At 48.3% G+C, this 25,648-nt stretch overlaps 1 protein-coding gene across 4 annotated transcripts in view; it reads left to right on the forward strand.

Annotated features, from left to right (window-relative positions):
- The first annotated feature begins 3,338 nt into the window (after positions 1 to 3,338).
- Pax5 (paired box 5) overlaps positions 3,339 to 25,648 on the forward strand; it is a 193,722-nt gene continuing 171,412 nt past the window's right edge. The window contains exons 1-3 of one of the 4 annotated variants that reach the window (XM_046457254.2): positions 3,339 to 3,817; positions 16,858 to 17,023; positions 22,179 to 22,376. In XM_046457254.2, coding sequence (XP_046313210.1) covers positions 3,772 to 3,817; positions 16,858 to 17,023; positions 22,179 to 22,376 — 410 coding nt within the window. In that variant the 5' untranslated portion in view covers positions 3,339 to 3,771. Of the gene's footprint in view, positions 3,818 to 10,011; positions 11,173 to 11,850; positions 12,020 to 16,857; positions 17,024 to 22,178; positions 22,377 to 25,648 lie in introns of those variants that run through there. The other 3 variants (XM_046457255.2, XM_058578050.1, XM_046457256.2) reach the window with 3 other exon arrangements.

Here is a 25,648-nt window from a genome sequence, read left to right on the forward strand (position 1 = left end):
GGCTCCTCCCGAGGCTAGCACAGACGAGGGCCCATCGGCGGACATTGATGGCCCAATCCTTTCTAGAATTCGGGCTGGGGGTCCGGGAAGGGGAATCGCCGGGCGGAACTGACCCCCAACCCCGCTCCTCTAGCTTTGGAACCCACTAGTGTTTCCTGGCCGAGTTGAAGAGCCAATGTTGGTCCTTGCTTCCCAACGTCGGCCTCCCCTCCCTTGAATGCAGCGCCTTAGCTGGAGGAAAGCTCGCAGCGTGCCTAGGCCAAACCCTTCTGCGTCTTTTTTCTTTTCCTGTCACTCTCTCACTCTCTGTTCGGGATTTCTGCTTTCTCTTACAGAATGCCAGAGCGCGGGGGGGGGGGGGGGCTGGAGGAGCCTCCACACTAGTCCCTTTCCTAGGTCCCAAATTTGCCTTTCCCCACAGTTTTGTCTCTGTCATTTCTTATTTCTCTTTAGATTGTCCTCGTTTTCCTTGCCGGCTTAGTTAACATGTCTCTCTGCCTCTAAATTATCTTTCGCTCTCTCTCTCTCTTTCTTTTTTTCTTTTTTCTCCCTGCTGTAGCATTAAACAATCCGAGGTGTGTTGAGGTTGGTATGTTGTCCCGGCAACGCAGACAGAAAGAATGCCTTATTGCGTCCCTGGAACATTTCCGGTCACTACAGTTTGGTTTCCCTTGAGGCAGTGCCATCACTGGTTTCGCCATGCAGGCCGCTGCTACCACGACTCCGGCTGGCGTGTGTTCTCTCTCTCTCTCTCTCTCTCTCTCTCTCTCTCTCTCTCTCTCTCTCTCTCTCTCTCTCTCTCTCTCGTTTTCTACCTATGTTCGGTGAGGATACCATTATCTATGATTGTAAACCAGGCGGGCTAACCAAACCGAAAGCTGAGCACGGTTGGATTTCTGGGCTGCGGGCAAGGGAGATGGGAAATTTTCAGGGATCCAGATGCCCATCTGTTCCTAGACTCCACGCGTCTGCCCCCTTGCCCCGTAACTGTAGGGCCGCAACATCAATTCCGTGTCCCCCGAAGTGGCTTGGTTTATCACCCTCTGCGGCGGGGAGTCGCCTCTCAGCCCTACACAGTGGGAATCGGAGAAGTTAGAAGCACGCTGATCAAGCTTAAGGAGGCACCGACCCACAGCTGACTGGATGGGCAAAAGGGTGGCGGCTAGGCCTGGGTACCGCGCGAAGGGGGCTCTGTGAAGTCTGAACCGAGCACCAGCACTGCAGGACCCGCGGGTCCCTAGCTAGCAGTGGGCGCCCCCTCGGGAACGCATGTTTATTTTGCGCTCGTTTAGAGCTCAGAGAGCAAAGCTGGTGTTCTGGGGTCAGGTATTCTGGAGCATGGCAAACCCACGGTTCATGATGTTTGGCCTAATCCTCTGCACTTCATGGGTGTTGGCAGGAACGAAGGAGAGGTCGGTGTCCCCTCCCTTAATCCACACCCCCAAAGCCAAAACACACACGCGAGATTCACCGAAGCATCCCACAAATACGAAAACTAAAATCAACTCTCCCACAAAAAAAAAAAAAAAAACAAAAAAAACAAAACCAACCCGAAGCATCCATCCAAAAGCGCAGCTCACAAAAACAAAATCAAAATCGAAGAAAACAAAATAAACACACAATTTACCCGTGTAACACCCACTAACGACACCCACTAACCCCCAATTAGAACACATCAAAACACCGCGAAGAAAAAAGCCTTGCAAAGGACAAACAAAAGGACAATCTGCAAGGAGAAAGTACAAAAAACACACGAAATCAAAATACACAAGACAGAAAATAAAGCCTAACAAAAAGACATAGACAAAACTAAAACCACTAAAATCAATTCCACGAAAAAACAACACACAAAACACCCGAATCAAAAGATTCTCATAGGTAATGAAAAGAAAACTCAACAGAAAATAAAAACAAAACAAAACCCTCTAAATGGGGAGGGGGGAAAACCCCAACAACCCCCGCCCCCATCCCGGGGTGAAATGTCAATTCCGGGAGGGCTTTTGATCTCCAGGCGCGGACAGGCCGCTCCTCCCTGACGCTGCCTCCCGGTGCGGGCGAGGCGGGAGAGCGGGAAGCCGGAGCTGGGGCCGGGCTTCGGAGGGAGAGTCCAACGCTCCAAGATGGTCAAAAATCAAACCGCTGAGTAGGGACCCCGGACCCGCAGGCTGCAGAGAGGAGGAGGCGCAGGGGGACTGCGCAGACCACTTGGTGGGGCGGTCGTTTGGGAATCCACCGCCACGTTTCCGATTGTGGAGAAATCTGTTTAGTGGATACGCGATGTCCGGTTCCCGCTGCCCGCCCCCCTCTCCTTGAACTCTAGGCTCGTCCCCCTAGGTTGCGGCCCAGCCTCGTGACCACCCCCTCCAAAAAACAAACACTCGCTGAGGACGATTCACTCTCCGAAACTGCCATTGTCCGGCGGGCCAAGAGTTCTCCTGCGGAGCACACCCCCGCCCTGGAGAACCTTTCCTCAGCGACCACCCCGCATCAGGGCCCCACAGGCTTCCAGTGACCAAGTTGAGCAGCTGGACTGGGGAGGGGGAATGGGGAGGGGATCCTCGAGCCTGGGCGGAAGAGAGCGGGCTGGACATGCCACACCTCTGCCCATCTGATTTCCCCCCTGGAATCAAGTCCCGGGGCCTCAGGGATGCCGCAACGTCTCCCGGCCTGCGGGCAGTGGGATTCCATTTATAAGCCGGGGTAAGGTGTCCAGAACTCCGCCAGTCTCCAGAGATGCTCTGCTCCGCCCGGGTGCTCCAAAGAGGGGACTCGGAATTTATCTCCAGCATTTCACAGATTAACCTCTGTACTCTGGGCCAGAACGGGACGTGCTGTGGGAAGGAGATCTGGGACCTGAAGACTGAGTGGGACCTGGAGGCTTTAGGAATCTGGCCCTGTCCTAGAGTTACGGGCCCAGCAATAGTATTGGTTCTGCAAATGGGGGTGGGGTGCGGTGATTGGGAACCCTGGGGGCGGGCGCCGCCCTAGGGGTGAATCTGAGGATGCTGAAACTTCCCATTAATACCTGGCAACACTGCTAGCCTTTGCACCCCCTTAAAAAGCACCTGCTTGGCAGAGTGGCTAATTTCTTTTAAAAACAAAAACACGGCCTGGGCCAACAAATACAGTAGGTTCTGCACATGGTGGGATCACCAGCTCCGACCATAGCACAGAGAGCCACGACCCCCAGACGCAGGTTTCATAGAGAGTTCGGGGTTCGGCTTCATTCTGCCGGTTCCCGAAGGCGCGCGGACCAGAGCCCCGCGCAGTCTGAAGCCTTCCTTCCCTCCCCCCCATCCCCTATAAAAGTCCGGGGCGGCGCGGCGGCAGTACTGCTGCTCTCCGGGTTTCTCGCTGCTCTGGCCCGGCCCCGTCCGCCCCGTCTGGCACGCTGAGCAGGCCCGGCTGCACAGCGCGGTCACCCTTTCCCGGCTCCGGGCCCGCAGTGCGGGGCGGCGCGCTGGGGGCGCGGCGTGTCTGGGGACATCTTGTGATGTTGGCGAGAACAGGACATGATCTCACATGGCGAGAAGCTCTTTAGTTCCTTAATCATTTCACGGTGCCTTCGGACGCTTTTTTTCCACCTAAAACGTTTAGTTTCAGCTCAGTGATCAGCTACCCCAGCTCGGCGGGGGAGCGGAAGGCTTGAATTATTCCAACCTGTGAGCGGCCCCGGGCATCAAAAAAAAAAAAAAAAAAAAAAAGTCACAAAAAAAAAAAAAAGTGGAAACTTTTTTCCCTGTCCATTCCATCAAGTCCTGAAATATCAAAATGGATTTAGAGAAAAATTACCCGACTCCTCGGACCGGCAGGACAGGTAGGACCGCGATATGGGCTCCAGACATGCTAGCTCTGGGACACCACCCGGCACTGGTCCTCATGCCTGGTGACCCTGGAGGAGGGTGGGGGGCGGTGCGCCGTATTTTCTCAGGGATTGTATGTCTATCTGCAGCGTGTTTGTATATCTTTTAACCAGTCTGTTCACACATTTCTGCATCAGTCCGAGTGTCTTTGAGTTTGCCTGTTTCTCTGTGTCTGAATGTTTGTATTGGTGTCTATTTGGAGGTTAGTAAGTTTGGGTCTGTGTGTTTACATAAGGAGCTCAGCGTGTGCATGAGTGACAATGCGTTCAGTGTGTCCCTGTACATGTATTTTTTAAATGCCTGAGTATGTGTCCAAGAGTTTGCATGTCTGTGCATCTTTATACCTTTGTATGGATTAGTGTGTGTTTATGAGTTGGTGTTTGTATATGTGTTCTTTTAAGTATTCAAAATGTGTGTCTGTGAGTGTTTTATATATAGTTTAGATAAGTGTCTGAGTGAACTTCTGTTGCTTTGAGGAGACTCTGTGTTCAGTTGTATATTCCATATTATTTTGAAAGTGAGAAAGGGGTAACTACTTTGACCCTTCCATTTTGGGATGTCTAACAACTGTCCAATGTGTACATCAATCCTGTAGAATGCCTGCCTGTAGGCACAGACATGGATCTGGGGCCTATGTGGGGTCTACTGTTCTAAGCATGTATAGTCAAGCCAAAGTCCCATATTGTTAGGGGATGGAATTGTATTGGAGGTGTAAATTCAGGGTCTGGGCCCTTGGTGTGCAGTGTGTACAACTGTACTCTTTGGGCACTGTGTTAAGCCTACCATTTGTACATGAGGGTCTCTTGTGGCAGGTACATACTTGGCAGGTGAGAGTGGGCTACTTTTGCCTGTCTTTACTTTCACCTAGACTAGCCTCAGGCTCTAGTTGCATGTGTGCATGCACGTGCACACATGCACTGTATGCTCAGGTTCTATCCTGTGGGTGCCGCTCCAATGGAGGAGAGCACAAGTGGGTGGATGTGTGTGCCTAGCTAAGGCATTTAGCTCTGGTGACTATACTCACACACGCTTTCTTGGCACAGGCTCATATGTCTCCTACAGGGCCAGGCACTGGGTAGCAGTGTGTGTTTATGTCTGAGAGGAGGTGGCAGGGGGAGTAGGCCTCTGTCTGTTCTGAGGCATATGCTGATGAAGGCCTCTTTTTTTTAGGTGGGGGTTATCATGCCAAATCCCACACAAACACACTCTCAGCCCTAGCAAGAAATTCCCTTCCCCCATCCTAGGGCATCTGTGAACCCTCACTTCTACTCCAGCTCCAACCAAAGGTCAAAGAACAGAAAGGGGTAAACTTAGACCCCAAACCCAGGACAACTTCTTGGGCATAGATGTGTTTCTGAAACAGCAACTGAAAAGAAGTGAAGGCAAAAATCTAAGAGGCAGGGGAACCAGAAGAGCCTTCCTGAGATGAGGGTGCAGAAAAGGGAAACTGGAAACCTCCTCTTCCTCACGTTCAATCCCCAGCCTTTCTTTCCCTAGGTGGTGAGGCCTTCTCTAGATGGGACACCTAGAGGTGCCTGCTCCTGGTACTAGAGGTTGTACATGCATTGGAAATGGGTTGGAGGTACACCAGGGTCAGGGAGAGGGTCTCTGTGCCCCACCAGCTGGGCTGCCTCTCCCAACAAGCTGTCTACAAAGAATGTAATTCATGGCGGTCGATGGGCTCTTTGATTAGTTCAATCGCCTGAATAATCGTTTAATCAATAAAGCATTTTATTCCTCTGTGGAGCTGGACTGGGTGGGGTTTGTATAAGAGGGAATCCTAGTAGGATTGGACCTTAAAATCCTGAGAACCACACCCTTTCCTCACCTGTTGGGTTGGGGTAAGGGCTGCTTTCCCTGGAAAGGGTGACAGCTAGATGATACTGCACTTCTGCCTGTCTGTATAGACCTTCCTCCTGTCTGGAAATATGGAGGGCCGGGCTAGCAGGGGTCCAGGCTGGTACTCAGGACATCCAGGTTTGGTTTCTGGAAAGGTTTCTCCTCTTTCCCAACCTCTACAACTTTCATAGACCACTAGGCTTCCCTTTCCTTCCTTCAGAACCTATTCATATTTTATTCCTTCCCCAACCTCAGTATCTCTACCTGTACAGTGGTGAGGAAGTATGTCCTTGTTCTAAGCCCAAGGTTTGGCAAGGTCATAGCTTAGCAGAAATTCCCTTAAGGATCTTCTTTTCTGGCCTTTTCATTGTAGTGTGGAAAAAAGAAAAGAAGAGGTACAGAGAGCAGGGACTTCTGGAGATCACAAAACAGGAGTTATGATGAGAATAGGAAGCAAAAACTCCTTGCCCTTAGACAATAAGATATTCCCACTAAGAGAAGAGATCGATTTCTACCCTCCCACCCCCCACACACCCTTGGAAAACTACTATTGGGTAAGCCACCTGCAGTGGGAGACCCTGAGTCCCTAGGCCAGGGAGACCTGTATAGATTGAACACTTCCACTGGGCACTGGCATTCAGTCTCAGAGCTCTGGAATGATCCCAGAATGGAATGATAATAATACTCTTCATCTATGGAACTTTATCTCACAGAGCCTCCAGAAGTGGCATTTCAGAGGTTGCTCTCTGCATTAGGTGCAGAGGAAGCTGAGGCTCTAGAAGAAAGGGCTGCCCCCAGTCTCAAGTCTTTGAGAAAGAGTTTGTTTTAGTGATCCTGGTCTCTCTGGGGTGCGGGGGCTGGGGGGGATCCAGGCTGATAAAGATAACTAGCTCCAATACAGGTGGTGTACTTGGTTCTTGAAAAACCTGGCTAAACTCTCCCTTCTCTCCCATATCCTTCAAGATTCCTGCAAACAGACTTGGGTCAAGTAGGGCAGACTTCTGATTCAGGTGTAGAAACGATGCAGGATTTTTTGTACCAGAGATTGCTTTGTAATTTCAAGCCACTTGCTTTCTTTCTTTTGATTTTTTTTTTTTTTTAAGGAAGGTTAGAGAGAACCTACCAGGTTAAGACACAGATGCCCATAGCATCTCTGATCTTCCTAAACTGAGAACTGGTCTGAGTCCCCTAAGTCCTCGCTTTCCCAGGCAAGAGCTGGGAAATGGGTTGGACTCCCGCTGAGGGAATAGATCTCAGCTTTACAGGGCTCTAAACAGCCCCAGCTTTCTGACCTACAGTTTTGCTGTGCGCTAGAGGGAGTCATTCAGAGGCGAAAAAGGGGAACCCGGAGGGGTGTGTGACCGAGTGAAGTGAGGTCTCTGGCTGCATACCGAGGTGGACGCTCTCTCCAAAGATGTTTTAGCTCTTCAAACATTATTCTCAATGGGCTTTCCTCCAATAGCAAAACTTTTGAAAGGCGATTCGATTTACATAAATTAAGTTTCTACCTGGATGATTTCCTTTCCCGGTCTCTGTCCCCTGCGCTTCTTATAGGGTGGATCCCAAAGCCCCGCTGCTGAAAGAAGCCATGAGAGACTTTAAAGCACAACCACGATCAGCGCGTTGGCGAGATTAGCTCGTTGCTAGTCTCTTTCTTTTGGACATAGCCTGCGGGTTTCTGGGAGCAGGGAGACAGGACTGAGGCGCAAAAGTTGGGTTCAGCATTGGAATCGCTGTGTAATCTCGGGCTAGGAATGTAACTTCTCTGAGCCGCCATTTGGTGGCCTGTAAGGCTGGGCTAAGTGGCCACGATACCAGTTCTGGTAGCGCCTTGGGTTCCGAAGTTCTTTTAGGCTGTCCAGCTCAGGTGGCGATGAATAATCCTCTCTCACATGGGAACTTCCTTTCCGAGGCGCATCACAACGTGGCTACTTTCTGCGCACAGGTTAGAGTGGTCCTATGTGAGCACACATCCAAACGCCCCAAAGAAGTGGAACACCTACTGTGTGAAAGGGAATCTGTGCTACTCCTGTTGGAATAATATCTCTGGTTTCATCCCATTCCCAAATGCCCCTGGGATTCTGTTCAAGCTTTACAAAGAAAGCCGGTTCTTTGATTTGGCAGCATCCCTCCTCCTCCATTGACACCCAGCTATGTCTAGCCAGAGGGGTCTGGAGAAGAAGTTTGAAGAAAAGTTTACAGCCTTTCTTCTGCCCCAGCTTGCTGTGTGTGTGACCTTGGACAAGTCACATCCACCTCCTGGCCTCAGGTTCCACATCTGTAAAATGGGGGAAGCATAGCCTCAGAGCACTTTAAGTTCTAAGATTCTAGATCTGGATTTGTAGGCCCAATCTCAAGGAGCAGAGCCACATGTAGGGTTGTCACTGGCTGCGACTCTTAGGGTGTCTCCACACTCCCTCAGAGGATTTTCAACCCATTGGGCACCATGGGATGAAGCCAACTCTATTCCATCCTAGTTCCTCTCCTGTGGTGACCTTCCTGCTCCAAGGTGGGGGTTGGGATTGGTAACTAAGATGTAGATCTGCAGAGTTCCAGGCAATGGGGAGATACATCACTTCCCCTGCACACCACCGCCTCCTGGGTCCCTAGAGGCCTGCGTGGGGGCTGTTTTCCACAGCTGTGCCCCGGCTGGGGTGGGGTTGGGTATCAGCACCGGAAACTTGTCTACCGGTCAGGGACAGCTGGGTCTGAGACAGATACAGAAAGTGGATCCAAGGGCAAACCCAGCTTAGAGGTATGAAAAGTGAAGCAGGGGTAGAGAGAGGGGAAAGGAGAGAAAACAGGCTGACAATGAAGCCAGGGATCCTCCCAGGATCAGCCTGTGCTCTGTTCTCTGGAACAGGCATCAGAATACTGTTTTGTTGGGTTTATGCTTAATATTAAAAAATCATCACTTATGAATTTGACCATTCCTAGAAGCTGCCAGGGCAGAAGAATGCTCAGTGTCTCTGTGGGGGGTGAGGCTGGCACACTGTAGGGCTCACAAAACTATAGCCTTCTAGGTGAAGAAGGGCTGACAAATGCTTCCTTTAAAAGGTCCAGTTATTTTGATTGTGTTCCTAGAGTCTTAAAACCCTGAGAAACTGAGACTTTCTGGCCAAAGACCACTTCTGTATCAAGAAAGTTCAGCTAGAAATCAATCCTTTTTTTTTTCTTCCCCACAAACACTACAGGAACTTTTGGCTAGGTGAGGTGAGGTTTTTCTGACAGCTGGAAGGTACAATATTGTTTGCTGGACCCTTGCAAATATAATGGGTGCTTAGCCGCTTGCTTCAGAGACTATCACTAGCACTGGAGAAGAGTGGGCTCACTCAGTTCCAAGATACCTTTTGGTGGTGGTGGTGAGGGAATTGCTCCTGCTGACAGAAGTATTCAGCTGAAGCATCACCAGCCCCCACAGCTGCTAGCAGCATCTAGTCTGAAGTTGGAAGGAGGTCCTACTGCTCTGTGCTTGGGCAATTTGGCCCACAGCCTCAGATGGCCTCTTTTCCCAGAAATGCTCTGGATATTAATTTTAAAGGATTATTACATATCTTTCTCCCCAATGTCTCTGTCTTTGGTTAATGCAGAACTGTAAGTTCTGCAGCTAGAGGAAGGGGTAAGACAAAGAGGAGGTAGTTGTGGCTTTGCAAATGCTTGATAAAATTCTGAAGTGTTTTTCCTGGAAGGAGCGTTAATCACAAAGGAGTTTACACAACTCTGCCCATTTTACAGATGAAGAAAACGAGGTCAGAACTGGCAGTTATGTGCATACTAGGTGTCCATCACCTAGATTGAAAGCAGGATCTTACTGCACTTCGTGGCTTCCTCTAACACTCTTGGGTGGGCTTTTTGTTTTGTTTGTTTTTCCCTTCTGGAGACTATTCCCTCATTTCCCCCCCTCACCCCGCTTCAGCCGGCCGCTAATGCCTCAGGGCGTTTCAGGATCCTAACAGCAGCGGGGAAGTGCGGGCCCGGGTAGGAGCAGCAACTAGACACTCTAGGCACTGCGTGGGCCCTCTTCTCCCTTTCCCCTCCCCCATCCACAATCCACTAGGCCTTGGCCCCGCGCGTTTGTCAATGAACGTGGCGCCGCCGCTCGGGCCCCGCCCCCCATTCTCTCCCATTGCCCAGGTATCGGCTAATCAGGCGGAGCTCGTGGGTTGCTTAGCCAATAGAGCGGTGTTTCGGACCAGGGCTGGATGCCTTCTTTCTGATTGGCTTGATGGAACATGATTGGCAGGTTAGCCCCCGCCCCGCCCCCGCCCGGAGGGAGGCTGAGCCCCGGGCGGCGCTGTCCACACGCAGCGGGTCCTGAAAGCGGCTCCGGGGCGGCGCGGTGGCGCACTGTGCGCGCCGAGCAGGCGAAAGGCTAGCGCCCGCGGCGGCAGCAGAAGCACCGGCAGTCAAAGCCGGCAGTGGCTTCATCTTAGCACCGACAGTCTTGGCGGCCTTGGTGGCGGGAACCCTCTGCTCTCTCTTCGGTCCCTCGCTCCACGCTTGGGGCAGGCGCGGCGGCTGTCCCGGAAGAGGCATCTGGAAGACAGTCCAAATAGAACCCCCAAAAGAGGGCAGCGGGGTTCGAAGAGTTGGTAGGCGTGAGGCAGATAGCCAGGCGAGAAGGAGCCGGTCGCTGTTGTCCCCCTTCCTGTTCCCAGCGATGGGGAAGCAGCTGAGGCCGCGGGAACTTTGAAGGCAGCGGGTCCCTGGGTTTGAGGGTTGCAAGCTCCTGGGGACTCCGAAGTCTCTCCGCCCCAACATCAGTGGCGGAAGCATCTCCGAACCCACCCGGGCCCCTGCGCAGCCAGAGAGGAAGTTCTCCGCAACTTCGTCTGAGACGTCGGAGAGGCAGTTGTAGAGAGGCGGAGGGGGCAAGTCCGAGCCCCAGAGACTCAGAGAAACAGAGAAAAAGGATCTGGCGGAGACCGAGGGGTCGAGGTGGGACCCTAGAGGCAGCGAGGCCGCGGAACCAGCCTGGCAGCCGGCGGGCCTCGCTGCTTCCTGAGTGAACCTAAGGGCCGTGTGTTCCGGCGGCCTCCTGAAAACTGCTCCTGCAGGGGACCGGGGGCTCCTAGCGGTGCTGGAGGTGGGCCCCTACGCTATGTCCCCGAAGTCGCGGGCGCCTTGGCCGCAGCTACCCCGGGGGGGGCCGGGAACCGCCGCCTGAACCAGCCGGGGAACGAAGCCAGTCAGAGTTGGGCGCCCGCTCCCAGACCGACTGCGCTAACGCCGTTTCCCGCCTCTCCGCGGAGCTTTCGACAATCTTCAGCAGGGAGGCTCTGGGAGAGACCCTAAGGTTCCAGCAGTGTTTTCTGAGCCTGGCTCGCAAGGTGCCCGGCCTGGTGGCACGGTTCCCTAGCCGCCCTGGGCAGCCCCTTGGCGCCGGGAGGCGGCGGCGTGGGCCGGCCTGCAGTCTGGAGCGCCCCGATGGAAATACACTGTAAGCACGACCCGTTTGCATCCATGCATAGTAAGTAGGCGGCGAACTCGCTTCTCTCACTCTCCGGCCGGGACCGGGTTGGGGGTGCCGGACCGCGGGGCAGGTCCTAAAGCTGGGAGGACCCTGGACCTCTGTAGCTGTGTAGCCAACTTTACAAAGTGCCAGGGCTTCCAGGCAGGGGACGTGGAACAACGCACTCGGCCGCCCAGGCCAGAGTACCTGGTCCTGGAATCCCGCCTCCAGCAACGCGTAGTGTAGGCAGCGAGCTGCAGCCTTTCTGGGGCTCCAGCAGGGACATTTCAGAGCATCCGGAGAACCCTGGCTGGGCCAGTTGGAGGGCACGAAGTTGTTGCGAAAGGTCAGTCTTAGTCTCAGACGGTGCCCCAACCCTGATGGCGCCTTTTTCAGCCTTGGTGGGTGATCAAGACTGCCGTTTGGAGGGAAAGCGGGGCCCTGACCAATCTCTGTATTTGTAGAGGAAGAGGTTGAGAGCTAAGAAAGGACACCGGGTCCAGGGCTCCAAGGGCGTCCTGGAGTTGAGGAGGGGGATTTGAAAAATCAACGAAGTCGTGCTCCCTGAGCTAAGCTTCTGCTTAGGAGACGGCCAGTCCATACAGAGACCCTTAAAGACCCCATTGGGTCCTTCCCTGCAGGACGCCTGCCTCGTGGTGGCTTCTCCCCTAAAAAGAAAGAAAGAAAAAAGAAATAAAGAAGCCAATTAGTCGTCATACAGGCGCCCCCACCTTCTGAAAGTCGCTTCGTGTGTAGGAGACGGGAAGGGTCGTTTTGGGCGCGGGTAAGGTCCGCCTGATTGATCCGGGATCCTGCCAGTTCACCCATTAGCACAGCCTCCTGTGAGATGAGCGCTCCTCTCACGGTGAGTTAACGCTGGATTAGATTCGGAGATTTCAAGGAAATTCCAAGTGGAACGAATCGCGTTTCCTTTCTGTTGGCTGTGGAGCCGGCGGAGGAGGCTTTGGCAACAACCAGTCTGGTGCCCAGCTCGGTCTCTGCAGGTTGCAGGTCAAGGAGTTACTCAGTGGCCAGGAGCCCTCTCCAACCTCTGTTAGCCCAGGATTCGGTTTCCCTAGCCGTGGGTCCCCCATTTAACAAAGGCAGCAGAGACCCGGCTGGAGAGAAGGCAAGCTTCCGGGGCGAGAATGTCCGTGGCTGCCAAGGAGTGACGAGTGGCCTGGCAAGCAGGGGAAGGCTTGTCTAGGCAGCTGGGCTGGCTGCAGGCAGGTCAGTTTCTCTTTGTGTGAAAATTCAGAGTCGAAGGTAATCCTCCAAAGCGGTGGGTTTGCACACAGAAGCCTCTTGTTCTGGTACCAGCCCAAACGATCCCTCACCATTTGGGGCCTGTGCTCAAACGGTTTCCAGTCCGTAGTGACCCTAATGCTCTCTGCAGTCTTTTTCCTGCACATACTTGAGCCTGGCTCTGGAAAAGCTGTGATCTTACAGAAGGAGCCTGAAAACAAATGAGTTGGGAGCAATACTCTGAGAGGTGAGCAAGCCCTTGGCTCAGCCAAGAAGTAAATGGGGGACAAGATAGGGAGAGCTACCCCCAGTGCTTCTCTCTTTGCTGGCTGGAATCCACAGGCCCCTGCTGCCTTCTTCTGCCCAGAGCTCGGCTGCTCTGAGGTCGTTCCCAGCCCTTGGGGAGATAGTATCAGACTAGGTGGTCTCTTGGCTGTGGATCAGCATGGAGAAAGCAGCTTCTTCCAGGTGCAGATTAGCCAACGGCTAATGTCTGCCTGTGCCTCCTTGCCCTGGCCTTTAGTCTGCCCCCTCCTCCCATTTTCAATCTCCCTGGCAGCACTGTGGGGGTTGGGCCCCAGCCAGCCTAGCTTCCAGAGCTGGTGCAAGCCCTTGGCTTTTTTGGAAGAACCTTTGGTTCTGGCATCCAAAGCTGTTTGCTTGAGCAATATAGGCCAGCTCTGGAGCCCAATTTGCAGGCAGTGGGGATTGGGGAGAAAAATTGATTCTGGGTGGTGGTTGTAATAAATAGGGGCTCAAAATCCCACTTCCTCATCTTCCTTGCTGGCCCTGGTTGATTTTTTCCTGCCCCAATTCTTCAACCACCACTTTTGAGCAAAACAGCTTCTAAAAGGAGGGGCAGGCACTGCTAGGAAATAGGCTTCATAGTTCAAAAGTGTCCCACTCCCCATTTCAGGCTAATCATTCACATCAACACAATGGACTCCCCTCTAAGACATTTTCTTCCCCAAGCATCTTTACCAGTTATAAGGCACTTTTATAGCCAGTGTCCTTCCTGAGTATCACCCAAAACTTCAGTTAGATCCATTTTATAGAATATGACACTAAGGTCCGAAAGACAGAAAGACTAACAGAAGTTCACATGAGCAAAGCTGAAGTAGCTTCTTGGGTATCTTTGACAGAAGCATAAACATGAAGCTTTGAAGGGGAGAGGGAGGGACTCAGATTCCAGATAGAGCCAGCAGACTGTGTGGGTGAATTCACATGTGCAAGACTCTCACTTTGTGTTGTTCAACCATATCTGTGTCCACAGCCCGACTGTTCATGTGTGTCACTGACTATCTACCTGTTGGAGAGTCCATTGGGGGGATTTCATGCCTAATCTTTCCATGTGCTCTTGTTCACATGTCTGTGTGCCCCTTCATTTTTCCTCTCTGGTATCTAGGAGAAATTTCAACGACCCTGTGTGTCCTGTAGTTCAATCCACAGCTGAATCAGCAAAGACCTTCCCAAGACCCTATGCCCAGCCATGGTCTTTGGGGTGTGGTCAGGGCCTCCAGTGGGTTGCATGTCCTAATCAGAACTTGAGGAGCATCTATGGAAGCCAGTGCCTTCCAGACCAGAGCCACAAAGGCCCCAGGGGCATCTATAATTCAACTTTTCTTTACCCACCCACCTCTAAACCCTGTTTACTCTGCCCTGTAGAGGCCGATCTGTTTCCCTTGTATCTGTGTCTGTTTCCCAGTCTTTACCTGATCTGCTCGCACCTGTCTCTGTTGCAGTCCCTCTGTAAATTCTACTTCCCCTGGAAAGTGAAGATTTTCTTGGCCCAGCACCCTTCCAGGGGATAAGCCCTCAACTACCTGGAGTCCACAGAATTAGAAGCGGGGACTTGGTTCTTCAAGGAGATGCTGTGCTTATGCGGAGGGCACCAGAAAACAAAAGTCTGACTCTATAGAAGTCTCCTGTTTTCCAGATACTTTCTCCTTGCACTTCTCCATTTTCTCTTCTCTTTCCTTTCTTGGTCTGTTCTGGCTTTTCCATTCCTTTCTTTCCTCCTTTTCTGCCTGCCTGATCTGCTGCTTCCTTTTCAGATTCTCTCTCTGCTTGCTATCTCTCTCATTTAGTTCTCACTCTGCTCCTTTCCCAAATACTTTCCTTTTTTTCTCTTTTCTTTCCCTGTCCCCCATTTCTTCTCTCAGACTTCCCTTTTTTTTCCAGTCTCAGGATAAATGGCTTTCCTTAGGCCACAGCTATGAATTTTTTTTCACTGCCATCCTTGAAGAACTCTGTTGGGTAAAACTGAGGCAAGAGGTCCAAGTGGGTTTGGGGCATTTCCAAGTTGCTGAGGGAAGTCAAAGTCTCTAGGTCTCTCTGGGTCTAGTCAGCTGTGGAGATGTACATCAGATTCTGCAAGATCCTTAGCAGCTTTGCCTTTGTGGTCAAGGGTATAGAGTATGGGGATTTGCTCTGTCCAAAACCAGATTATACATTCCTTGGTGCTTTTGTCTTTGTATTGTTTTTTCCATAATATAATACAACCCTCCAAACTCACAAATGACTATTCTTGGCATGAAAGTCCTTTGAAGGTGGTTGCTGTGTTTGGGGCAAAAAGTCTCAACTGGTTAGTAGTGTAGCGAACAGGCTTTTGCAGATGGGCCACGAGGCCAGGACTTCCAGGTCCTTCCAAAAGTGTGCTGGTGTTTTAGCTTCCTCGCCCCCCCTCGCAGTCCTTTGACCTCTCAGAGCTCATACCAATTTTGAATTTACTTTCTTTTACTTAAATTCATCCTGTCTTGAAAAATATATATAATCCATTTTTCTTAGATGTTCCCAGCCCCAGAACCAAGCGTTCCTAAGGCTGTTGGCCAGGGTGACTTCAGTCTTTCTGTTTAGGTAAACTGTACAATTGTGTTCCTAACTGCAAAATCCTGTTAGAGATGTTTTCCCTTTTATCTTATATCTGGAATGTTTCAGAACAATTAACATTGATTAAAGCTCATTTTGAAAATTCAGAAAAATTCAGCATAAAACTGGAACTAAGTACTGCAATTATCTATGGATCATCTTTTTCTTTGAAATAAGCCTGGACTTGGTCATTTTAGGAAATATTGATGGGAAACTTCAGTGGATTGCTTGGATAGTTTTAAGGATATAGGATATATTAAGAGTGTTTTTGTCCCCTCCATTGCAAATATTATTCATGAACCTAGGTAGTAGATGAAAATTGGGGAAATAACTGAGATGAGGTAGCTATTTTATAGAGTTTTAGATTTGGAGAATGTATATGTATGTGACCTCAGAGGTGCCTTGGCTTCCCTTGTACACTCCAGTCCCGGCCCAGCCAGTACCAGTTAAGGAGGTTCCCCTGCCTTTGCCTCTGAGCTGCCAAGCAACAGTATATGCTCTGGGCTTGGCTCTTTGCCCCAATCCTCAGCAATGTCAGTTAGTGGCTGATTAACAGCTACAAGGTCAATGATGTTGCTACATTGGATTGCTCTGTGTTTACTGGGTTAGCTCTTCAATTTACTTAGGTACTCCAGATGGACCTTGATGTAAGAGAAGGGAGCATATGGATAGCACTCCCCAACTGCTTTTACTTCAAATCCGCCTCAGAGCTCTTATAAAACCTGGGACTCAGAAGCTTTCTTTGGCTTCTTTATTTCCCCCTAACCAACTTAAAGCTGCTTGTCAATTGCAAACATATTCCAAAAATTCCAGGGAAATGCTTTTATAACAAATCATGATACAGTGAAGTGGAATGTGTTGTATATAGAAGATCCTATGACCCATTTCTTTTGTGTGCTCCGAGAGGGTGTAGTGGTCAAGTCCACATGCCAGGCTTACCTTTACAGAAGGGTTTAAAATTTAAAAAAAAAAAATTTCTTTATGAAGGCAGTGGTTGGATTTTGTCTCAGTACTCTGCAAATGTTGTTTATATATATATATATATATATATATATATATATATATATATATATATATATAATTTAAGTCCTTAGCCTTTAAATTAGATGGCTGATTTAAAAACATTTTCCCCCTGAGATTTAGGGTTTGTTGGAGTAGTCTTTTTCACTTTTAAAGACATTCGTTAGAAGGAAAAGAGTTCTGTTGTTTTTTCTTTCCTCTTTAAAATTGATGTATTTTAAAGCATAATTTTGTCCCCAGGATCTTCCTTAGACCTAAGTATCATGTAATAAGTCATGCCCCTATTGTTAGTATAGATTAAATATTTTTCAAAGTCCATTGTTTTAAAATTGCAAGGGAAATGCTAATAACTAAAGGAAACAGTATGGCAATCCTGACTGTCATTGGCCCAAATGACTGCTTGAAGATGGACAAAGGCTAAGCTTAATTTTAAAAAGCAACCCAGTGTGGTCTGTGGGATTGGACTCCAGGAGCAAGACATCCAGCCTCTGGGTGCTCACAATGGTGCTTCTACTATGTGACTGGTTCTAACCACCCTTCCCCTTGCCTTTTGTTTCTGATCTGTTTCAGGACATGGAGGAGTGAATCAGCTTGGGGGGGTTTTTGTGAACGGACGGCCACTTCCAGATGTAGTCCGCCAAAGGATAGTGGAACTTGCTCATCAAGGTGTCAGGCCCTGCGACATCTCCAGGCAGCTTCGGGTCAGCCATGGTTGTGTCAGCAAAATTCTTGGCAGGTAAAGGCAGGAGCTCCAGGCTTCCATGAACTTTCAAATAAAGATCTTAAAGACGATTCAGCAGCTGTCTAATGTACCAGTGTCATAGTGAGGACCATAGTGGCATTTCACTTTACATGCACAGCACTTTAGAGTTTGCAAAGCTCCTCTGAGGCCATCCAACTCAGAGTGACCCTGGGTAACTCCATCTCAAGTGATAAGTGGAATAGGAAGATTTAGGAGGGACATGTTTCTAGAAAGCCTGGTGAATTATCCTAAAGAACCCAGGAGTAAGAGGTTCTTAGGAAATTCCCCTATCCACTTAGGTGAGCTCACGGCCCTGGGCAGAGCTGGGTAGAGACTCTGTAAGGTATAATATAATACACCAGAGTTTAATCAACCTTCCTTCCTTCCTTTTTTTATTTATTTATTTTTTTGTGTGTATGTGTGTGTTGAACCCAAGGCCTTGCAAATGCTAAGCAGGTGTTCTACCACTGAGCTATATGCCTAGCCCTCAATGTTTCATTTTAATGTTTTCAAAAAGCATATTCCACTTTTAAAAGTTAGCCACCATTTTCAGTTTGGGTTATCATCAACCGCATTATGTTGGTCTGTTGTATTTTCCTTCTATGTGTTGTGTTTCCTTTGTAGTGACAGGCATCCTAAGTATATATTAAATGGGGGTGGGGGATAGACAGCAAAAGCTGACTCTCAAATCTGACATTTGAAAGTTGCCACTTGACCCGGCGATTTGCTGCAAGCAAAATACTAACAATGACGATTCTCCCAGAGGGCTGTATAGCCTTTTAGCGCTCCCGTTTATTTTCTCAGTAGCCTCAGCATGATCCAGTGAAGCATATTTTAAGACCAGGAAACAAACCTAGTGAGGCAAAGTGACTAACCCAGGTTTATACATCCAGTTAGCACTTGGGTTGGGATGGAGTCTAAAGGACTCCTGGGCCACCTGTGTCTCCCCACACCCGCAAACAAAGCTGTAGGCTTGTTTCTGGGCATGTGGTGGTGTTGTAGGTCTTTCCTGGCAGGCAGGAACGTTCTTGGGTTTAGCCGTTCACTGCTTTCCATTTCTTTTCCGTTGTCAGAAAACAACCTTTGTCTTGTAGCCTGCATTATGGTTTGAGAACAGATGCCTGAATAAAAAATAAATATTCTGAAGTATGTCAGTGACATCATGACTTTCTGCTTGCTCTTTTTCTTCCGTCTGCTGGAATTCAAGAAATTTCTCAGCTGGAGGAAGCAAATGTATCAAACAGCCTTGCAGTTTTGCTTGAGGCCAAAGGAAGATATTTCAGGGCCAAGGGCCTGGCAGCTCCTTTAGGGTCCTGGATTCCTGTATTTATGTCTCATCTACCTGCCCAGAGCAGGTACCTCAGCTATGGAGGTTGGGGGATCCACTCCCATTTAGTGATCTGCAAGCAAATAAGTCTCTGCCAGAGTTCAGAGATTTCAGGAAATCAGTCTTGTATTCTTGCTAGAGGGTGGTTTTAGACAGGAAGGTGAGAGTGAGAGTAGCAGAAGAAAGTAGCACAGAGGGAAGGAAAAGAGAAAGAGAAAAAGGGAACAAAGAGGAAATAGAATGGTTTTTAAAAGAGAAATAGAAAGAAACAACAAGACAAAAGGAGAGAGAAAAAGAAAGAGAGGAGAAATATTTTAGACAGTCTCAGAATTGGACTTTTAGAGTTGAATGAGTCTCAGATATCTTCTTGTGAAGCTTCTTTGTACCGAGGGAGAGAGAGAGAGAAAGAAGGCCCTTCCTTTGTTTTTGCTGAGACATCCTTGCTGAGCCGACATTTTGCTTGCTGTTTGAAATCTTTAAGATACTGAGCCTTTTCTCAGAGCAGACGTCCAAATGCTGGGTCCTCATGTTGTGCTGCCCTAGAGCCCTCCAAATCTCCCATGGAGACTAAGGCAGACAGGGATCCTTCCAAACCCAGCCGGCAGCCTCCCTCGGTCCGGAATAGATTTGTCACTAGGTAGAGTGGCAGTAGGAAGTTACGCGTCGCTCTGGTGCCTGGCCGTTTAAGTTGTCAACAATAAATTGGAATTTCATAGCTCATTATTTTCATAACTAAGAACCACAGTGGACAAAATGTCACTGTAATTAGAACTGCCTTTTAAGAAACAAGTTCAGCCCTAAAACAGTGTGACTGGGAATTTCTGAACTGGGGCTGTTCAATTGACAGTTGTTTTTTTTTCTTTCCTTTTTTTTGGGGGGGGTGGTGGTGGTGGTCACTGAAGAGCTGGACAGGCACTCCGAGGTGAAGGTTGTAGAGAGTGCCTGGTGTGTGGTAGCTGTGCTCTTCAGAGGTTGCATGGAAAAGTAGGCAAAGTAACTAGGGCAGGCAGAGACCCCTTTCCCCCCAGGAAGGCGGGCAGTCTTCCAGAAGTGTGGGCGGTCAGTCTAGATCTCAAGATTGCTAAAGGCTGGAGAGGCACAGCCCAGTGGCATGTGAGGCCAAGTTTAAATCTACCCTGAGCTCAGCTGTTGTCCTTTCCCACTGGAGCTTGGTTGGGAGGTTCAGGCTATTTGGAATTGGGTGATGTGTTGTTATACAGCAAAAAATAAACATTTTATACAGGACTTTAATCCTCAGCCCATGCTTTTTATTTTATTTTGCAAAGATGTCTTATAACCATTCTGTATTTCTATTTTCACAACAACCCTGCAAGTCAAGTAGGGTAAACATCCTCCATCTATTTTACAAAAGGGATAACTGAAGCCTAGAGAGGCTAAGTGAGTTGGCCAAGATCACACAGCGAGTTAGTGTCAGAGCAGCTGACAGGCACCTACACCTCTTGACTCCCAGAGTAACACTCTCTGCACGGAAGGACACTGTGTGTTGGTGACTGCCGTTCATCTTTTGTCTGTAAGCCAAAGGGCTGCACGGCTGTTTTGCTGAGATGAAAGGATGGTTATTAAGTCTGAATCCTCACTTGACACAGTTGCGAGTTGGGGTTTCAACAATGTCAGTGTTGCCTTCTAAGTGCCTGGCCCATGTGTCAGTCAAAAGGAAGACAGAGACCTCTTGTGTCAAGACCACAGCCTCCCACAGTTGGCACCGCTCAGGTGGGATGGCGGCGGAGTCCTGAGTGCTGCCACCCACCAGCCAAGTAAGTGGGGGACTTTATCCTGCTGCCTTCTGAGTTGCTATGTGAATGGTGTAGACCCATTCAACTAACATGTTTTGAAGATGCAGCACAGGGTTGGTAACCCTTGCCCTGAGACCATCCCTGTCCTAACAGATGCTAGACAAGCAGCGAGTGAATGAAAGATGTATGTGAAAATGCTTGGTAAATAGTAAAGCTGTCTACGATTGCAAAGAATCATTGTTATTATTATTTTAAAAAATTTTAACCAAAGCAGCAGTTTGCTCTAGCAGAAGAGCACTGGATTCAAAGTAAGGTTTGAAGGCTGCAGCTGCCTCTAACTTCCAGATGGATTTGGGCTGGTTGCTTAGTCTTCTGATCATTTATTTTCCCTTCTTTAAACCCCACTGGCTTCAAAGATTGGCATGATAAATTGAAGAAGAGCCCTGTAAACTTTAGAGTGTTGTGCCTAAATAATAAGTGTCATAAGTAAAAATTCACTTTTTATGGTGAAATTGAGGGGACAATTGGACATTTTAGGGTTGTTATGTGCCTAGATTTAGGTACTTTCCTAGACTCGTGGAAAAAAAGAAAAAAAAAACTAAGATTTTTAAAAACGCTGTTGTGAATAATAAAAATATTTTAGCAAATTATATAGAAAATTGCTTTCAGCAATTTCTCAGAAAGAGGGAGGATAGGTTGAGTTTTTCCTTATGGTCAAAATTTGTAAATACTCTTCTCAGTGAAAAATAGAGTTTGTACTTCTACATTATTGCTCTCAAATTATTTCTTCTAATATAGAATTATTCACTAACTTAGCCCTAAAGAGACTTACCCAGGCTGAGAATGTCAGCATCTCTATAAATGTTGCCTTTGTTCCTGGATAACATTTTTACCTATCCCAGAATCATCTGGTTCCCTTACCTCTTATAAATTCTGGTTAGGTTTAAAAATTAGTAGTTGTTTCTAAAATGTCTTTTGGTTAAAAAAAAAATTCAACTGCAAGATAATCTCCTTCAGAAGAGGAAGTCAAAAATTCCTCTGTAAATATTGAGAGAGACATCCAGTGACGGCTCAGATTCAGAAAAAGAATCAAGTCATTTTTTCCCTGAAATGATCTTTCATGGCACTCTTCTCCCTGGTCTCGGTTTTACTGTAAAACCCTGACATCCTATTTGCGTTAACGAGGAAAAGCTGATAGCATGGAAATGTCCTTAGAAACAGCCATTTACCTCAGCGGAGGCCCCTAGAAGAGCTGCCGTGACTCGTGGTTGGTTTTTCTGATTGCTTGGGTTTTGATTTCCAACACACATTTCCAGTTAATTCTGGAATCCAACACTCCTTTTAATTTTACACCAGGGCTATTGTTTTTCTCTTATGGAAAAATAGGTTGCATTTTAGGGGACAGTTTTACAGCATGCTGGAGATTCTGCTGGTGGATGGGAGAAATGGAAAATCAAAGGTATAAACCACTTTTCTGGGAAAATGTTTAGCTCAAGAGGCTTGGCCACTTGATCTTCAGTGGCCTCAAGGAAGCCATTTAAATTCTTTGAATTTCCATTTTATACCATAGAGGGCACCTTTTCATTTATTTATTCATTTACTCATTCATTCATTCAAAATGAATGATGTGCTTAGAACTGTTGAGAATCAATTGGGAAAACTGACTTGAAAGAATTTTTGAAAACTGTAAATTGAAAGATGAATGCCAAATGATTTTGTTAATCTTTAGCATCCTGCTAGCACTGTCCAATAGAATATCATGTGAGAAAGTTAAAAGTTTTAAATTGCAATTTAAAAATTTTCTAATAGCACATTAAGAGAAGTAAAAAGAAATGAGTATAACTAATTTTAATTACATATTTTATTTATCCTAACATTAAAATTATTGCTTCAATATATAACCAATATAAACGTTACTAGTAAGATAGTTTGCTTTTTTTTGGCACTAAATTTAAAAAAATCTGATTTGTAGTTTACATTCACAGCACATCTGGGGTTCAGAACATTTCCAGTGTTCATCCAGTTTACTGGTTCCTCATGACTAAGCTCCTTTCTCCTTGGGTCCTAGGTATTATGAGACAGGAAGCATCAAGCCTGGGGTGATTGGAGGATCCAAACCAAAGGTTGCCACGCCCAAAGTGGTAGAAAAAATCGCTGAGTACAAACGCCAAAATCCCACCATGTTTGCCTGGGAGATCAGGGACCGGCTGCTGGCGGAGCGAGTGTGTGACAATGACACGGTGCCCAGTGTCAGTTCCATCAACAGGTGAGGGGGCTGCTACTGGTGGGGGGCTGGGATCTGGACGCATGGGTCCTGGAGTTTCAATGTATATCTTCTCTGAAGATCTTGTCTCTCTTTTTATCAAGGACCCTTAGGGGTTAGTGGACAAGAGGTCCAAGTTGGGGGCTGCTGGTCTTTGTTCCTTCTCTTCAAAGTCGACAGGAATGCTTGGCCAATAGCTTGAGTGCTTGAGAATTTTCTGAGTCCAGAGTAACTTTTATAATTCTCTTTATCATTTATCTGTGTGGAGTACTTTGCAGTGAATTGTCCTGATGAGGGCTCCACAAGTGTCCCTGTCCTTGCCAGCAAAGGCCCAAGGTCTTTGCACTTGTCCATCTCGGAAGTTCCCAGAAAGAAAATCCTGCCTTCGGTAAGGGCAGAGGTTGGGCAAGTGAGTATGGGAAGCAGGGCTCTCACTTGGAGTTGGGAGACTTGGCTTGTCATTGCTTCTCTGCCAGCAACTCAAGTGGGATCTCAACAGACTCTTGCTCTCTCTGGAGCCCAGGGCCCTCATGGCTCTGAGGTATGTCTTTCATCTGCAAGGATGAGGTCCAGGATGCTAGGATGTTCTGGTGTGAGAGGACTGCCCTCTCCTAAACTCCCCCATCTCTCACCTGTGGAGACAGGGAACCACACACCAAGGTGCCAGACCCAACATTGTCCTGGGAACCACAATGGCTCCCTCATTTCCCTAGGCTGATCCAAACAATGTTGAATGATGCTGTCGGAACACCAGTTAAGAATAAAATTGCTTATTTATTTTGCATTTCTGGGAATCCAACCCGAGGCCTCGTGCATGCTAGGAAAGTGCTCCACTCTTGAGCTATATCCCCAGCCCTAAAAATTAATTTCTGGAAGAAAGTCTTCTATCATAGAGGGTGCAGTCTCAACTCCATATGAACCAATTAGCATTAGGGATGAAGTTGTGAGGTAAACATAAATGATTGTTCTCTAAGCTCCATGAAGAAAAAGGAAACCAGCAGACCGAACTTGAACAGTTTTCATTTCTCCAAGATCAGACTGTCTGGACATAGAGGACCCCCTCACCCCTTTCAGAAAGAGGTGGACTGGAATGTCTCTTGAGGTCCCCTCTGCTCCTGACAGCCATTCCTCTGTGATGACTCAAATGCACAGAATCACTGTGTTGACATTTCAAGTCCCACTGGTTCATAAACTCTTAGCCTCTTTTCCTTCTCTCTGCAAACCTTTGCCAAGACCCTGACATCCTGTATGGTGCGGAGAGAGAGGGGAGTGGGGCACTTAGCTTCTCTGTCTCTGTTCTAGAAGGCCACCTCATCCAGGCCAGAGTTCTGATGTCCTCTTACAAGTCTGGATGGCCTAGACAAAGTCACTATGGAAGTAGCAGTGACTGGGCGGGTTGTGGGTGGGGAGAACGCCTGTTCGTCTCCTGTATTATGAGGGGCTCAAATGTGTTTTGTGAGTTCCTTACTTCTGGCTTGTTGCAGGATTTCCATGACACAGAAAGCATCATTTTATTCTGGGCCTCCAAAAGCACAGATGTGGTGGCACATGCACTTAAAGCAATGTTGGAGCAGGTGGCCTGCTCTGGAAAGGGACATGAGCCACATCTGCCATCAGGTTCCAGAGGCCACAGGTTTCTCAGCACAGGGTATATGTATGATTAGGTGGTTCATGAGATGACTTTAGGTGGACCATGGGGGTCACAAACTCTAATGCTTTATGTGGGGTCAGGCAGATAGTGTATTGAGGGAAGCGGGTCAGACAGCAGGCTGTAGGGAGTAGTAGGGCCTGTGGCAATCAAGATAGCTCAAGCCTTATTAGAGGAGCAGTTGCTTCTCAGCTCCAGATAAATGCTGCCAGAAATGTTTGCCAGATTTTTTCCATTCTTCAAGAAAAGTCAGAAACTAGGACCTGCGTATATTTGTGTCCATGTATGTATTCCTGTGTGTGAAACCTCTGTTTTTAAACAGTAGCAACTCATTTCAAGCATAACCCACTTATAAGGCTCTGGTTTAGATCCTCTGTAATGCAAGGATAAAAACTGACTTGTGCCTGGCGCGGTGGCACATGCCTGTAATCGCAGCGGCTCGGGAGACTGAGACAGGAGGATGGCAGTTCAAAGCCAGTTTCAGCAATGGCGAGGTGCTTAGCAACTCAGTGAGACCCTGCCTAAATGAAATACAAAATAGGGCTGGGGATGTGGCTCAGTGGTTGAGTGCCCTTGAGTTCAATCCCCAGTACCAGGAAAAACAAAAACAAAAACAAAAAACCTGACTTGTGATGAATTTAGCTTTATGTATTTTAGAAAAATATAACTGGCCTACCAAACCAGTGATCTTGTGAACTTTGAACTTCTTCCGACCAATGGATGTATTAAAAGTTAAGTTAAAAAATAAGTTATTTGAAAGAAACTTGTGGAGCAAAGAGAGCAATGGTTATAGATGTGGCAGAGGAAAGGGGTACCTATCAGCTGATGCTTTGTGTCTGGAGCTGGGCTAGAAGAGGTCTAATGCTGGTTGCTGAAGCCATGCCACACCTTAGGGGCCTCCTGGTATTCTGGTCCATAGCTTTGGCCAGCTGGTGGTGCCTCTACGCTGCTGTTACATCTGCAGCAGGTAGAGAAACTGAGTCCTAGGTGTGGGTGGCAGGGAAAGGTGACCCTGAGATAGAGATGGATAGTAAAAGGAGGGCAGGTCTCTTTCTGTTACTGTCCTGTAGGACTCTGCAAGTGACAGAACTGAGGATCCATAAGAGGCAAGGAGGGGTCACAGTCACTCCTACTCCATTTCTAGCCTTGCAGCCAGCTGTTTGGCTGACTGTCTTCCAGATCCCTCCATTCATAACCTTTTCTGGTGCTCCCTTCGGAGAGCATTCTAGGTCCTTACTACACTCTTTAGTGGGAACTCACTAAATGTGGGACAATCTCATGCTGACGTACCCACACCCCCCTTCCCTCACAGGAAAACCTGTCAGCAGCATCACTTTTATTTTCCATACAAAGGAAAACTCCCTTTACATTCAAATGGGTGCAACTTCTAAATATCTGCTTCACAAATGTCACATGTCACCCTATAAGAGGGTCCCCAGTTCTTTCACTGCCCCTGCCTCCCTGGGGGCAACTTCTCATCATTGTCTCTTTCAAGCGGCTGGGGGAGAGAGTGGTGGCCTCATTTATAGCTACTTTGACGGCCAGAGGGTCCTCTCCACTGTAAACCCATTGAAGTGTGTGCCTTTCTGCTGTCTTTGGGACCAACTCCAGGAAACATGACTGACAT

Source organism: Marmota monax, unplaced genomic scaffold (assembly GCF_021218885.2).
Source record: "Marmota monax isolate L192 unplaced genomic scaffold, Marmota_monax_Labrador192_F-V1.1 WCK01_AAM20220418_F8-fsc00069, whole genome shotgun sequence".
In the NCBI taxonomy this organism is placed as follows: Eukaryota; Metazoa; Chordata; class Mammalia; order Rodentia; family Sciuridae; genus Marmota; species Marmota monax.